This window comes from Somniosus microcephalus, chromosome 8, assembly GCF_052327205.1.
Source record: "Somniosus microcephalus isolate GS21.2 chromosome 8, FLI_Smic_1.0, whole genome shotgun sequence".
Lineage (NCBI taxonomy): Eukaryota > Metazoa > Chordata > Chondrichthyes > Squaliformes > Somniosidae > Somniosus > Somniosus microcephalus.
In genome coordinates, this window is record NC_140994.1 from 11,620,313 (window position 1) to 11,636,941 (window position 16,629).

General features: G+C 48.5%; 1 protein-coding gene across 1 annotated transcript in view; it reads right to left on the minus strand.

Moving 5' to 3' along the window:
* The window catches only part of LOC147113318 (zinc finger matrin-type protein 4), a 470,946-nt gene that overhangs the window by 322,014 nt on the left and 132,303 nt on the right, over positions 1–16,629 (minus strand). The window contains exon 3 of the mRNA XM_085994248.1: positions 11,692–11,851. Within this exon, the coding sequence (XP_085850374.1) occupies positions 11,692–11,851 (160 nt within the window). The remainder of the gene's footprint in view (positions 1–11,691; positions 11,852–16,629) is intronic.

Sequence of the window (16,629 nt, forward strand, 5' to 3'; positions counted from 1 at the left end):
CCCCTGCTCTTCTTCTAAATGGGATCTTTTACGCCCACCTGAGAGGACAGACCAGGCCTCGGTTTAACGTCTCATCCGAAAGACGGCACCTCCGACAATGCGGCACTCCCTCAGCACTGCACTGGGAGTGTCAGCCTAGCTTTATGCGCTCAAGTCCCTGGGGTGGGACTTGAACCCACGACCTTCTGACTGAGAAGCGAGGGTGCTGCCCACTGAGCCACAGCTGACACTCTAAGGGGAGATTTGACAGAGGTGTTTAAAATTATGAAGGGTTTTGATAGAGTAAATAAGGAAACTGTTTCCATTGGCAGGAAGGTTGGTCACCAGAGGGCTCAGATTTATGGTAATTGGCTAAAGAACCAGAGGGGAGATGAGGAGAATTCTATAGATGCAGTGAGTTGTTGTGATCTGGAACGCGCTGCCTGAAAGTGCAGTGGAAACAGATTCAATAGTAACTTTCAAAAGGGAATTGGATAAATACTTGAAAAGGAATAATTTGCAGGGCTCTGGGGAAAGAGCGGGACTAATTGGAGCACTCTTTCAACAGGCACGATGGGCCGAATGGCCTCTTGCTGTGTTGTAAGATTCTATGATTACTGTGGACTGCTATCGCTCGAGAACCTACGTTCATTCTAAAGTGAGGAGTCAAACAGTTCTGGATTGCTGTTTAATTTTGAATGCACTTCCTATTTTCCAGCTTGTCTTCCACTCTCTGTTCACGATTCTCTTGACGGCTGAATATTTGCATTTGGACTCTGAACACAACCTCTCCATTCGGGCAGCTGTCTCAGCAGCACCGCTAGAAACTGATGCTCGGGTAACAATGATTCGATACAAATGCTTAACGAGACATGAATCTTGAAGCAGCCTGGGCAACGGGCCAGTGTTGGAACAGAGCTTGGTAGAACAGTGACCCTTTTTTTTGTATTCATTCACTGGCGTCGCTGGCAAGCCCGGCATTTATTGCCCATCCCTAATTGGTGGTGGTGAGCCGCCTTATACAACCGAGTGTCTCGCTCAGCCATTATCAGAGGGCAGTTAAGAGGCAACCACATTGCGGCAGGTCTGGAGTCACATATAGGCCAGACCGGGTAAGGGTGGCAGATTTCCTTCTCTAAAGGACATTATTGAACTGGATGGGTTTTTACAACAATCCGGTAATTACATGGTTGCACCATTACTGAGACTAGCTTTTTATTCCAGTTTTATTTAATTAATTGAATTTAAGCTCCCCAGCTGCTGTGGTGGGATTTGAACTCACGTCTATCAGATCATTAGTCCAGGCCTCTGGATTACTGGTCCAGTAACATAACCACTGTGCTGCCGTACCCCATCTTGGGCATTTGTATTTTCAACATATAGGGGGCGATATCCACCTGTCGTGGTGGGGGTGCGAACCCGGCGGTAGTTTATAAACCCCGCTGGATTTTCCATTCCTTTGGCTTCAGCTGCGTGAACCATGCGTTTTTTATCAGTTGACCATTCCCATTTCACGCTCCCGTTAAGAAATAAAATCGGGAAGCTTCCTTCAATGGGGGTTCACCTGGGATGTTGAAGAGGTGACTAAAGTCGTGGACAGGGAAATGTCTAGGGCATTTGATAAAGTCCCTCGTAAGAGATGGTGAGCTAAAGTTGAAGCTGAAGCTGATGGAATTGAAGGCAAACTATTGACCTGGTTAGGAAAGTGGCTGAACGGCCGGAGACAGAGAGCAGGGATAATGGGCAGGTACTCAAATTGGCAGGTTGTGACGAGTGGTATCTCGCAGGGATCTGTGTTGGGGCCTCAACTATTCACCATATTTATTAACGACTTAGATGATGGCATAGAAAGTCATATATCCAAATTTGCCGATGACACAAAGATAGGCGGCATTGTGGGCAGTGTAGATGGAAGCATAAAATTACAAGAGGATATCGACAGATTAAGTGAATGGGCAAAACTGTGGCAAATGGATTTCAAGGTAGGCAAATGTGAGGTCATCCACTTTGGACCTAAAAAGGATCGAACAGGGTACTTTCTAAATGGTGAAAGGCTAAAAACAGTGGAGGTCCAAAGGGACTTGGGGGTTCAGGTACATCGATCATTAAAATGTCATGAACTGGTACAGAAAATAATCAAAAAGGCTAATGGAATTTATTAACTAGAGGGCTAGAATACAAGGGGGTAGAAGTTATGCTGCAGCTGTACAAAGCAGTGGTTAGACCACACCTGGTGTACTGTCAGCAGTTCTGGGCACCACACCTTAGGAAGGGTATACTGGCCTTGGAGGGAGTGCAGCGTAGGTTGTATGATACCCGGACTCCATGGGTTAAATTACAAGGAGAGATTACACAAATTAGGGTTGTGTTCCCTGGAATTTGGAACATTAATTGGTGATTTGATTGAAATTTTCAAGATATTAAGGGAACAGATAGGGTAGATGGAGAGAAATTATTTCCGCTGGTTGGGGAGTCTAGGACGAGGGGGCAGAGTCTAAAAATTAGAGCCAGACCTTTCAGGAGTGAAATTAGGAAACACTTCTACACACAAAGGGTGGTAGAAGTTTGGAACTCTCTTCTGCAAATGGCAATTGGTGCTAGACCAATTGTTAATTTTAAATCGTAGATTGATAGCTTTCTGTTAACCAAAGGTATTAAGGGATATGGGGCAAAGGCGGGTGACATGAATCTTGCCATTCATGTGGAAATGACTTATGAAATGATACTGGGTGGCCTGCTGGTGGCGCTGTCCAGGGAGAGTATAAATACTCGGGCATGGGCCCAGCTTGCTCAGGACATTCTTTAACAGGAACTAGTGAAGGACACAACTAGATCTCCATGTTGAAAAACAGTTGATTAAAGCCTTGTTTAATACTCAGACCAAGTGCCTAGTAGTTTTCTTACGTCAGCGGGTATATGGAGTTAGGTCGCAGATCAGCCATGATCTCATTGAATGGCGGAACAGGCTCATGGGATAAATGGCCTCCTCCTGTTCCTATGTTCCCTACTCCTGATCACTGTCCAGTGTACGCTGGGTTCAAACAGGGTTGCCAAGTGAAGCCCCCTGTGGTTGAATGACCTGTTGACATACACGGTGTGGGCTCCCCCATGAAGAATAGTAATTTAGGTGAGGTAATGAAGAGTGGAACCATACCAGGCCAATGAGTTAGCATCTTCCTCAGAGGGTGGGAAGCTAATCAAAGGAGTTAGCCGTGGCTCAGTGGGTAGCACTCTCTCTCTCGCATCTGAGTCAGAAGGTTGTGGGTTCAAGTCCCACTCCAGAGGCTTGAGCACAAAAATCCAGGCTGACACTCCCAGTGCCGTACCGAGGGAGCGCTGCACTGTCGGAGGTGCCATCTTTCGGATGAGACATTAAATCGAAGGCCCGTCTGCGCTCAGGTGGACGTAAAAGATCCTATGGCACTATTCTCTGCCAATGATTATCCCTCAACCAACATCACTGAAAAACAATGCTGCTTGTGGGATCTTACTGTGCGCAAATTGGCTGCCACGTCAACAGTGACGACACTTCAAAATTGTACTTCATTGGCTGTAAAGAGTGACAGACTGGATGCAGGAAGGATGTTCCCAATGGCCGGGGAGTCCAGAACCAGGGGTCACAGTCTAAGGATAAGGGGTAAGCCATTTAGGACTGAGATGAGGAGGAATTTCTTCACCCAGAGAGTGGTGAACCTGTGGAATTCTCTACCACAGAAGGCAGTAGAGGCCAATTCATTAAATATATTCAAGAAGGAGTTGGATATATTTCTTAAGGCTAAAGGGATCAAGGGATATGGGGAGAAAGCAGGGACAGGGTACTGAATTTGGATGATCAGCCGTGATCTCATTAAATGGCAGAGCAGGCTCGAGGGGCCGAATGGCCTACTCCTGCTCCTATCTTCTATGTTTCTATGAATCTTGTCATTCATGTGGAAATGACTTATGAAATGATACTGGGCAGCCTGCTGGTGGCGCTGTCCAGGGAGAGTATAAATACTCGGGCATGGGCCCAGCTTGCTCAGGACATTCTTTAACAGGAACTAGTGAAGGACACAACTAGATCTCCATGTTGAAAAACAGTTGATTAAAGCCTTGTTTAATACTCAGACCAAGCGCCTAGTAGTTTTCTTACGTCAAAGTGCTTTAGGACATCCTGAGGTCATGAAAAGGTTCCTATATAAATGCAAATTCTTTCAAAGCGGGAAAATGAAAAAAAAAAGTCCTATTTTCAGGGACGCAAAGGGCTTTTGGGCAGTGGAAGAGCTCTCCTGCGACGTATGTTCCCAACAGGGTGCCAACAGTGATATACTGAACCGCCAGGCATTTAGCTTCCACAGAATGGTTCCAGAAGTAATATTTATGGCTGTCATCCATCCCATTTTACACAAGGCAGCAGTGAGGGATTGAAACCACAACAGAATATAGAGAAACCCTCATTCATCGAGTCCCCAGGACGACGATGTGCCGCTCAATCCAAGCACCTGTGACCACCCCCCCCCGCCGTGAGTGAGTGTGTGTGAGTGTGTGTGTGAGTGAGTGTGTGAGTGTGTGAGTGAGTGAGTGAGTGTGTGAGTGTGTGAGTGAGTGAGTGTGTGAAAGTGTGTGTGTGAAAGTGTGTGTGTGTGAGTGTGTGTGTGAGTGAGTGAGTGTGTGAGTGTGTGTGTGAGTGTGTGTGTGAGTGTGTGAATGAGTGTGTGAGTGAGTGTGTGAGTGTGTGAGTGAGTGTGTGAGTGAGTGTGTGTGTGTGTGAGTGTGTGTGTGAGTGAAAGTGTGTGAGTGAGTGAGTGAGTGTGTGTGTGTGAGTATGTGAGTGTGTGTGTGTGTGTGAGTGAGTGAGTGAGTGAGTGAGTGAGTGTGTGTGTGAGTGAGTGAGAGTCTCCGGGCCCCGCATTGAGCCAGCTGGACTCTGCGCCTTAGATCAGTCACTGCGAGGCTGGGAAGATGCTGATGTTATTGATCTTTGCCTTGAGGAGCAGCCTGCTGGGGCAGGTGCTACACTTGTTAGAGAGGGGAGTACAGGCACTGTATAGAGTATACGACAAGTCCTCACTGTCTTCAATCACAATCCAATCACAGATAATCAGGGCTAATGGACCTGTGGAGTTTTTATTTCAGGGTATTTTGGTCGCAGCATCGGACGGCTGACATTGATTAATCCTATTCTCACGTTCCAATTGCTCTGTTGTTCCATGCAATGTAAAACACTTCCAAAATTTAGTACAACTTTTACCGGATCCATCAAAATCAGATTCACTTGTACGAAATGCTTACATTACAACAGGTAAACATTCACCCCATCCACCACCTTAAACATTCACTCCCTCCACCACCGGCGTACCGTGGCTGCAGTGTGTACCATCTACAAGATGCACTGCAGCAACTCGTCAAGACTTCTTTGGCAGCACCTCCCGAACCCGTGACCTCCGCCACCTAGAAGGACAAGGGCAGCAGGCGCATGGGAACACCACCACCTCCAAGTTCCCCTCCAAGTCACACATCATCCTGACTTGGAAATATATCGGCCGTTCCTTCATCATCGCTGGGTCAAAATCCTGGAACTCCCTCCCTAACAGCACTGTGGGAGCACCTTCACCACATGGACTGCAGCGGTTCAAGAAGGCGGCTCACCGCCACCTTCTCGAGGGCAACTAGGGATGGGCAATAAATGCTGGCCTTGCCAGTGACGCCCACATTCCAGGAATGAATAAAACAGTGACCCTCAACCAATATCACTAAAAACAGATTACCTGGTCATTATCACATTGCTGTTTGTGGGAGCTTGCTGTGCGCAAATTGGCTACCATGTTTCCTACATCACAACAGTGACCACACTTCAAAAAGTACTTCATTGGCTGTGAAGTGCTTGGGCGTCCCCTGCCCACACCTTCCCTCTCCCTCCCCAATGTCTGAGAATCACACCCCCACCGCCCGCCCGCCCTCAAGCACTTGCCTTATGCTGGGAAACCAACCCACTGGGATCCCGATGGCTGCGGTCTGCTCCCACCGCACCCCCATCCCGCAATTCCCGCTCCCGCTCTGACAATATTCCTGACGGCTTCAGGCGGAAGCGGGAATTGAAGAAATGTAAATGAGGTCCAGCTGTTAAAATCAGGCATCGGGTTCATGACATTTGGGCATGCAGCCCGCTTTCATCCCCAGCCCCCACGCACCCATCCCACCGCCAGTTAAAATGGGCCCCACAGTATCAGACGGGGAGGAGAAGGTGTCACCTGGTGTTCCGCACAGTAACGATTGGGTCCCTCCAGCTTCTAATCTACATTAACAACAACAACTTGTATTTGTATAGCGCCTTATCAAACAAAAATTGACACCGAGCCACATAAAGAGATATTAGGACAGGTGACCAAAAGATTGGTCAAAGAGGCAGGTTTAAAGTTGTGTTTTAAAGGAGGAGAGGGAGGCGGAGAGGTTTAGGGAGGGAATTCCAGAGCTCAGGGCCCAGGCAGCTGAAGGCACGGCCGCCAATGGTGGGGCGAAGGAAATCGGGGGATGCACAAGAGGCCGGAATTGGAGGAGCGCAGAGGCTCGTAGGGCTGGAGGAGGAGGTTACAGAGATAGGGAGGGGGCGAGGGCCAGGGAGGTGATTTGAAAATGAGGATGAGAATTTTAAAATCGAGGCATTGCTTAACCGGGAGCCAATGTAGGTCAGCGAGCACAGGGGCGATGGATGAACGGGACTTGGTGCGAGTCAGGACACGGGCAGCCGAGTTCTGGACGAGCTGAATAATGACCTGGATATCGAAAAGTAAGACAGAGGAAGCAGCAACAAGATTTCCGGAAGGATTTCGATCAGTTATGGAGCTGGGCAGAAAACTGGCAAATTACATTTAGTGCTGATAAAAGTAAATTATCACCTGTTGGGTTTAAAATTGCTTTTCACAGGGACTCGAGAAGAGAAATCAATTATTGCAGGGAGACTTAGAAGGGATGTGGGACTAATAGACTTACCACAGACAACTTCCAGACAATGTGGAAAAGTGATTTAAAAAAAGTCCTAAAAGAGCTCTGGGATCTACTGATACACAGACCTCAATCGGACTGCTGCGTCCAGTGCCAGTCGTGGCTCAGTCAGAAGGTTGTGGGTTCAAATCCCGCTTCCAACACTTGAGTATAAAAATCCAGGCTGACGCCCCAGTGCAGTGCTGAGGGAGTGCTGCACTGTCGGAGGTGCCGTCTTTCGAATGAGACGTTAAACCGAGGCCCCGCCTGCTCGATCAGGTGGACGTAAAAGATCCCGTGGCACTATTTCGAAGAAGAGCAGGGGAGATATCCCAGACGTCCTTGGTCAATACTTAACCCTCAACCAACATCACTCAAAACAGATGATCTGTTCATTATCACATTGCTGTTTGTGGGAGCTTGCTGTGCGCAAATTGGCTGTTGTGTTTCCCACATTACAACAGTGACCACACTTGAAAAGTACTTCATTGGCTGTAAAGCGCTTTGGGACGTCTTGAGTTCATGAAAGGCGCTATAGAAATGCAAGTGTTTCCTTTCTTTCTCTTTGGTCTCCTCACACAGTGGGTGATATTGAGGGTTGGGAAAGGGTGCAGAGGAGGGCCGCTAGATTAATTCACACGTTGAAACATCTTAGTTACCAAGATAGGCTAAAAGAGCTCGGACTCTACACTGTAGAGAAACGTAGAGTTGGGGGCGATTTGATTGAGGTTTATAAGATTATGAAGGGAATAGATTGTGTTTGTGAAGACAGTTTATTTCAATTAAATAGGTTAGGGAGGACCAGGGGTCACAATCTCAAGTGGTAGAAGGCCAGATCTCGGTTAGATGTCGGGAGGTGTTTTTTTCCCCAGAGAAGAGTGGGCCTCTGGAACAGGCTGCCGTCTCGTGCAGTGGACGCTGATTCACTGGATTCCTTCAAGCGAGAGCTGGACCTGTTTCTGGCTGGGGTGGAGATCACCTCGCACAAGAGGCCGGTACTGTGTAACATTGATTGGGGCCAGAGTGATCTCCTGGAATAAATGCTGGAAAATGGGATTAGATTAGACAGGGCTTGATGGCCGGCGTGGACGCGATGGGCCGAAGGGCCTCTTTCTGTGCTGCATAACTCTATGACTCTCTATGACTTTAATAGCTTCGATCACCTAAGGGGGTCGGAGTGGAATCTCCCAGATATTTTTCCCAAATTGACCTGGGTTTTTAATCTGTTTTTTCGCCTCTCCCAGCAGATCACATGGTTTCGGGTCAGGTGGGTTTTGTATATTTTGTGATACACAAGGTATTGAAGTTGTGTCGGACAGGCTAGGTGGACCAGGGGGTCTTTCCCTGTCCGCCATTGCTTGTATGGTCATAAAGCTGGAAGAGAGAGCCTGAAAAGACCTTCAACCCCAGAATCAACCGCCCGGGAATCTCTGCTGCCGGCCTCGGCAGAGTATCTGGGGTTGGGGGACGTATCCTGATCTCCATATCTATGGCGTGTGCACTATGGATGCATCACAGGCTCCCGCTGGATTGGGGGGGCTCGGAGTGGTGGGTTACGCAGCATTGGGCATCTGCTCGGTTTTTCCAACTGCAGCACCCAGCCCCAGCCCCAGCCTGCACAGAGACTCCCTGCTGGCCTAGTCCCCTCCTCGTTATTGGGAGGGGGGCGGGGGGGATTCATAGCTAACGTCAGCTGTGTTCTTCAGGGTTCCATGCTAGGATTCCCCAAGGTGGCAGTCCCACATCCACTCTGAGTCACACACCATCCCGACTTGGAAATATGTCGGCCGTTCCTTCATCGTTGCCGGGTCAAAATCCTGGAACTCCCTCCCTAACAGCACTGTGGGAGCACCTTCACCACATGAACTGCAGCGGTTCAAGGCGGCGGCTCACCACCACCTTCTCAAGGGCAATTAGGGCTAGGCAATAAATGCTGGCCTTGCCAGCGACACCCAGATCCTGAGATTGATTTTTAAAAATCAGTCAGGGTTTCTGCTCCTAATCAGTATCTAGTAAAGTGTATGTCTGTGTTTGCCTGTGCATGTGTGTCTGTGTTTGTGTCTGAGAGTGTGTGTGTGTGATTGTGTGCAGTGTGTGTGTGTAAGTGAGTGAGTGTGGGGGGTGTGAGTGAGTGAGTGCGTGTGTGTGTGTGTTATTGTACATGTGTGTCAGGCAGGGACCGGATTGGACCTGGCTGTGATGCCCTCTGTGTTGGAATGCCCCGCTTGCACGCTCACAGATGACGAATGGGCCGATTGACCAATGGAGTTCCAGGGATGTATGGTGAAAAAGCATTAAGGCAACTCAGGGTAAAAGCATTACAGAACAATAACTTGTATTTATATAGCGCCTTTAACGTAGTAAAACGTCCCAAGGCACTTCACAGGAGCGATTATCAAACAAAATTTGACACCGAGCCACATAAGGAAATATTAGGACAGGTGACCAAAAGCTTGGTCAAAGTGGTAGGTTTTAAGGAGCGTCTTAAAGGAGGAAAGAGAAGCGGAGAGGTTTAGGGAGGGAATTCCAGAGCTTAGGGCCCAGGCAGCTGAAGGCACGGCTGCCAATGGTGGAGCGATTAAAATCAGGGACGCGCAAGAGGCCAGAATTGGAGGAGCGCAGAGATCTCGGATGGTTGTAGGAGGTTACAGAGATAGGGAGGTGTGAGGAAGGATTTGTAAACAAGGATAAGGATTTTAAAAATGAGGCGTTGCCCCACCAGGAGCCAGTGTAGGTCAGCGAGCGCAGGGGATGATGGGCGAACGGGAATTGGCGTGAGTTAGGACAAGGCCAGCCGAGTTTTGAATGAGCTCAAGTTTATGAAGATTGGAAGATTTCCTACATTACGAAAGTGACTACACTTCAAAAAGTACTTCATTGGCTGTAAAGCGCTTTGGCATGTCCGGTGGTCGTGAAAGGCGCTATAGAAATGCAAGTCTGTCTTTTCTTTTTGATGGGAGTCCGGCCAGGAGTGCAATGGAAGAGTCAAATCTAGGGGGTAACAGAGGCACGGGATGAGGGTTTCGGCAGCGGATGAGCGGAGTCGGGGCGGAGTCGGGCGATGTTACGGAGGTGGAGATAGGGAAGCGGAAGAAGCAAAAAAAAAATTCAAATGGAAAGTTTGCACATTCCGCACAGACATGAAGTAGTGAGAAAGAGGCAACTTTTACAATTCAAAAAATGCAGCAACAAACACGCTTAATCGGAAACGCGGAATGTGATTTCGGAACATTGTAATTAACATGTTTTTAATAATCAGCTGAGTGGTCGCATCACTGATTCCAGTTTTGATTTCCCAAAGGTTAGCCTCCCCGGCACTGTGATCATTAAGGATGATGTCTTACTAATTTAAATTGGTGCTCGATCAAATTAACCTGCAGTACATTAGCGCAGAGCGCTTGCAATTAGATTCAAGACACCCGCGCCTGCACATTATATTTCATTTTACTGGAAACAGTCCTAATGACCCCTCTTCAGATACCAAACCCAACATATGGCTTCCATTTGGAGAAGTATTAAAATAGAACGCACATCCATGCTAATAGTTCGGGAACTTAACCCTCCCACCCACAGGTAACCGTTCTTAACTCATACTGCAGAGAAAGAAACTGCATTTCTACAGCGCCCTTCACCAACTCGGGACCTCCCAAAGTGCGGTACAGCCAATGAAGTACTTTGGAAGTGTCGTCACTGTTGTAACCTAGGGAAGCTTGGCAGTCATTTTGCGCACAGTAGGATCCCACAAACTGCAATGAGATAATGACCAGATAATGCGTCAGCCGTAGCTCAGTGGGCAGCGCTCTCACCTCTCAGTCAGAAGGTCGAGGGTTCAAAATCCCACTCCATGAAACTCGAGCCCATAATCCAGGCTGACACTCCCCAGTGCAGTGCTGAGGGAGTGCTGCAATGTCAGAGATGCCGTCTTTCGGATGAGAGGTTAAACCGAGGCCCCGTCTGCTCTCTCAGCTGGACGTAAAAGATCCCATGGCCACTATTTTGAAGAAGAGCAATGTGATAATGACCAGATAATCAGTTTTTAGGTGTTGGTTGAGGGATAAATATTGGCTCAGGACACCAGGGAGAACTCCCCTGCGCTTCTTCGAAATAGAGCCATGGGATGTTTCACATCTACCTGAGAGGACAGACTTGGTTTTAACGTCTCGATCCGAAAGACGGCAGTGCAGCACTCCCTCAGCACTGACACTGGGAGCGCCAGCCCGGATTTTGTGTTCAAGTCTCATGGAGTGTGACGTAACAAAGACTCACTACGCACTTGGTTGTACATAAAGCAAGGCTTTAATCGACGTAACAAAACATGGAGGTCTAGTTAGTAGTCACTAGCTTCCTGTTTCCAGATTGTCTCTGGCCAAGTTGGGCCCACGCCCGAGTATTTATACTCCTCGGACGGCACCCTCAGCTGGCCATTCAGTAGTACTTCCTGAGTTACTTCTTGTAGAAGTTGCGATTTATGACAGAGTGGAACTTGAACCCATGACCTTCGAACTCTTAGGCAAGACAGCTACCCAACTGAGCCACGACTGACACTTGCCTGGATAATCCTGAAGGGTCAGCAAACCAAAACCCCGCCAAGAGGAACCTAATGATTACTGTGAAGACCTGTCTGTGATGGTGCACCTAGTTAGCGCACAAGTGGCAGAGCACCACCGGGTGTAGAAATCTGGCCACCAGCGATGGTCCTTGAAAAGCCTTTGGCGCCACGGCCTCTGCCAAGATGTCCCAAAGGAGGCTTACCTGTTGCCCTGGGTGGTAGAGGCGGTTCTCCGAGGACCAGCCTCATTCTCTTCGCGTGAGTTTTCCCCTGGTAATGGGACTGCGCTACGATTGCCGAGGTGAAGAACATGTTGCAGAGGGTGCAGCATTTGTTTCTGTCCACCTCCCCGTCATCACTGTCCTGGGAGGGAGAGAGAGAGAGAGAGAGAGAGAGAAAGATAAAAGAGAAGGGTTATAAAACCGACCGCTCACTAAAAACAAAAAATGTGGATCTGCTTCAAATAAGAGCTTGGTGTGTGCGGATTGGCTGCCGCGTTTCCCACATTACAACAGCGACGAGACCAAAAGAAGGGTATTTCATTGGCTGTAAAGCGTTTTGGGTCATCCTGAGGTCATGAAAGGCGCTGTTCTTGCCATGGAGGGAGTGCAGCGAAGATTCACCAGGCTGATACCTGGGATGGCAGGAATGACGTATGAGGAGAGATTGGGTCGATTGGGCTTGTACTCACTGGAGTTTAGAAGAATGAGAGGTGATCTCATCGAAACTTATAAAATTCTAACAGGACTAGACAGACTAGATGCAGGAAGGTTGTTCCCGATGGCCGGGGAGTCCAGAACCAGGGGTCACAGTCTAAAGATAAGGGGTAAACCATTTAGGACAGAGATGAGGAGGAATTTCTTCACCCAGAGAGTGGTGAACCTGTGGAATTCTCTACCACACAAGGCAGTTGAGGCCAATTCATTAAATATATTCAAGAAGGAGTTGGATATATTTCTTAAGGCTAAAGGGATCAAGGGATATGAGGAGAAGGCAGGGACAGGGTACTGAATTTGGATGATCAGCCATGATCTCATTGAATGGCGGAGCAGGCTCGAAGGGCCGAATGGCCTACTCCTGCTCCTATCTTCTATGTTTCTATGTTTCTGTATGTCAGCTATTGAAGGAGACTTACATTTCTGCAACCGCGCCTCACAAACATTAATAAAAAAAAGGTAAGCCTCGCATTTCTACAGCACCTTTCATAAACTCAGGACATCCCAAAGTGCTTTACAGACGATGAAGTACTTTTTGAAGTGTAGTCGCTGTTGTAATGTTACAAATGCGGCAGCCAATTTGCGCACAGCAAGCTCCCACAAACAGAAAATGAGATCATGAGCGCTAAATCACTTTTAGTGATGTTGCTCAACGGGTAAATATTGGCCAGGGCAACTTGACTGCTCTTCTTCAAACAGTGCCATGGGACCTTTTACATCCAGCTGAGAGAGCAGACGGGGGCTTAACTTCTCATCCCAAGGACTAGACAGACTAAATGCAGGAAGGATGTTCCCGATGGTCGGGGAGTCCAGAACCAGGGGTCACAGTCTAAGGATAAGGGGTAGGCCATTTAGGACAGAAATTAGGCGGAATTTCTTCACCCAGAGAGTGGTGAACCTGTGGGGCCACAGTAGGGGCCAATACATTAAATATATTCAAGAAGGAGTTGGATATATTTCTTTATGCTAAAGGGATCAAGGGGTATGGGGAGAGGGCGGGGACTGGGTACTGACTTTGGATGATCAGCCATGATCGCATTGAATGGCGGAGCAGGCTCGAGGGGCCGAATGGCCTACTCCTGCTCCTATCTTCTATGTAGGACGGCACTTCCGACAGTGCAGCGCTCCCTCAGTACTGCACTATGAGTGTCGACCTGGAGTAGGTGCTCACATCTCTGGAGTGGGGACTGTGAACCCACAACCTTCTGACTCAGAGTGCGAGAGAGAGTGCTGCCCACTGAGTCGCGGCTGACATTACAGAGGTTAGATCAGGCTTTTTTATTGACTTATTCATATGAATATAATAAGATCTCCTTTGTGCAATATTTGCAGCTTAGCTCGTTTAATCACTCAACCTGCAAGTGTGGCTCGAGTACAACACGCTATCAATCTTTCACACAGAGTTTTTAGTTGCAGCTGGTGCCAGCCTGACACTGCTCATTTTCCCGAGCGGCGAGAGCAAAGGGGGTGTTTTATGCCTGAGCATCGCCATAATGGGATGAATCAGAGACAGCACTGAGCCACCACATCACTGCCGTTTGGGATTTCCTCGCGGTCTTCTCCCTCCTGACAACACTCTCCATAAGGACACCGTGGCCCTGAACTTCCTCCGACTTTCTGCCACTGCGCTGCCGTAACTTGGTCGGCAGTGCGTCGCAGACCCTGTCGCCACGGCGTTTCTGCTGCACCTCCGACCCAGCTACAGCGGCACAAAGTCTGAGGACATTCAGTATCCCGTGTCTCTGACAAGTGAAACTGTTACCGGGGCTCCAGGGGTGAGATTAGGAGGAGAGATGACATAAACTAGGCTTGTATTCCCTGGAATATAGAAGGTTAAGGGGTGATTCAATTGAGTTTTTTTTGGATTCTGAAAGGAATTGAGAGGGTAGATAGAGAAAAACTTTTTCCGCTGGTGGGGGAGTCTAGGACAAGGGGACATAACCTTAAACTCAGAGTCAGGCCATTGAGGAGAGAAGTTAGGAAACACTTCTACACGCAAAGGGTGGTAGGAGTGTGGAACTCTCTCCCACCAAAAGCAGCAGATACTGGGGGTCAATTCATAATTTTGAATCTGAGATGGATTGAATTTTGCTAGCCAAGTGTATTAAGGGATATGGAGCCAAGGCGGGTGGATGGAGTTAAAATACAGATCAGCCATGATCTCACTGGAAGGCAGAACGGGCTCAAGGGGCTGAATGGTCTCCTCCTGTTCCAATGAAACTGTGATTTTTTTTTTTAACTTATTGTAGCCGATCTCTAACTGTGGGCCCTGCTAGCTGGCTCGCTCACTGGGAAACTGAGTAGGATGTCCACTAAACCTCCTGTCAATTCAGAAGACAGAAAATCTTGGCACTGCTAGAACACTTTTCACAGAACTGTTCCGATTCATTTGCAAGTAAAATGATGCATGGAAGCAAAATCATAGGCAAGATACCATATGGCCCAACAGGTCCAAGCCAGGGTTTGTGCTCCACACGAGCAAAAATAGCGCTGGGGAGGAGGGTCGTTTACATCCACCTGAGATGTTTAATGTCTCCCCCGAAAGACAGCACCAACAGCCAGTGCAGCACTGAAGTGGGACTTGAACCCACAACCGTCTGGCCCAAGAGCTAAGAGTGCTACCCACTGAGCCACAGCTAACACTCAAAATTTATACCGTGTACAAATGTGTCAACTGTTTAACGGCGCCCATCATTTGTCCAGCTCCCGCTGGCAAACTCTTGGAATGACACAATCACTGGTGGTAAATACGGGAGTGTTACATACGGAGCTCGAAGCAACACCTCCCTCCATATCGAAGCAAAATATGCTGGAAATCTGAAATAAAAACAGAAAACGCTGGAAACACTCAGCAGGTCAGGGCAGCATCGGTGGAGAGAGAAACAGAGTTAACGTTTCAGGTCGCTGACCCTTCGTCAGAACTGGTCATCGACCTGAAACGCTAACTCTGTTTCTCTCTCCACAGATGCTGCCTGACCTGCTGAGTATTTCCAGCATTTTCTGTTTTTACCTCCCTCCGTATGTTAGCAGTGACGGTCAGCAGCAACTGATCAACACTAGAAGATAAAATCCAGGAAGTTCTTCGAAGATGTCGCCTTTGTAAACAATTTACCCAGAGAGTGGTGAGAATGTGGAACTCGCTATCGCAAGGAGTGCGTTGAGGCGAATAGTAGAGATGCATTTAAGGGGAAGCTGGATAAACACAGGAGGGAGAAAGGAATAGAAGGATATGCTGATAGGGTGAGATGAAGAGGGGCGGGAGGAGGCTCGCGTGGACAATAAACACTGGCATGGTGTTTATTTTTTATTTTATTTTTTTCTCTCCCACAGACAGCTGTCCTTCACTCTGCCAGCGCAATTCACACCCCATCTAGAGCCAGCCTTTGTTCCTTAACCTGTCCCATTACCACCGCCTCTCGCCTTGAATATCTCTCAATGTCTCTCAATGTCTCTTAATCTCTCCTGCTTTCTATCCTATCACTGACCCTCCCTTTCGTTCTTTCATCCCCTCCCCCTTTTCCCAGCCCCTAAACCTGCTTTCCATTTCCTGCTTTCTTCCAGTTCTGATGAAAGGTCATCGACCTGAAACGCTGACTCTGTTTCTCTCTCCACGGATGCTGCCCTGGCCTGCTGAGTTTTTCCAGCGTTTTCTGTTGTTATTCCGGCATGGACCTGTTGGGCCGACTGGCCTGTTTCTGTGCTGCACATTCTTTTCCTGCATTTCAACCACCCGCTATTAGCACATGACAGTGATAAGCGACAGCACTTGAGTCTGCTGTGTTAAACCTGGAGGGATACAAGTAGCAGATCCCACGCAGCTGGGAGACCTCGGCAGCTGAGAGTCTGGTGAAGCGTCTGAGCGGCCGCTTCAGTTTTCAATAAAAGTCTACGGGGTGGGAATTCGTTTCGCAGAATCAGAGAAATTTACGGCACAGAAGGAGGCCATTCGGCCCTTCGTGTCTGTGCCAGCTGAAAGAGCTCTCCAGCCTAATCCCACTTTCCAGCTCTTGGTCCGTAGCCCTGTGGGTTACGGCACTTCAAGTGCATATCCAAGTACTTTTTAAATGTGATGATGGTTTCTGCCTCGACCACCCTTTCAGGCAATGAGTTCCAGACCCCACCACCCTCTGGGTGCAAAAAGTTCTCCTCAACTACCCTCTAATCATTCTACCAATTACTTTAAATCTATGCCCCCTGGTTATTGACCTCTCCGCTAAGGTTTCGGCCCAATTTTGGGCACGTTGCCGGCGAGCTGCGGGCACCAACCGGGCCTCCAGAAGCAGCTCGCCGATTCCATGGGGTGAAGTTGGGCCGACTGTCTCCCCGGCAATGGCTTTTAGGTAGGTCCTGGAAAGGGTGGGGGGGTGTGCGGGGGAGGTCGGAAGCGTGGCGATCGGGAGAGGGCCAAGCCTGGGGTCGACAATG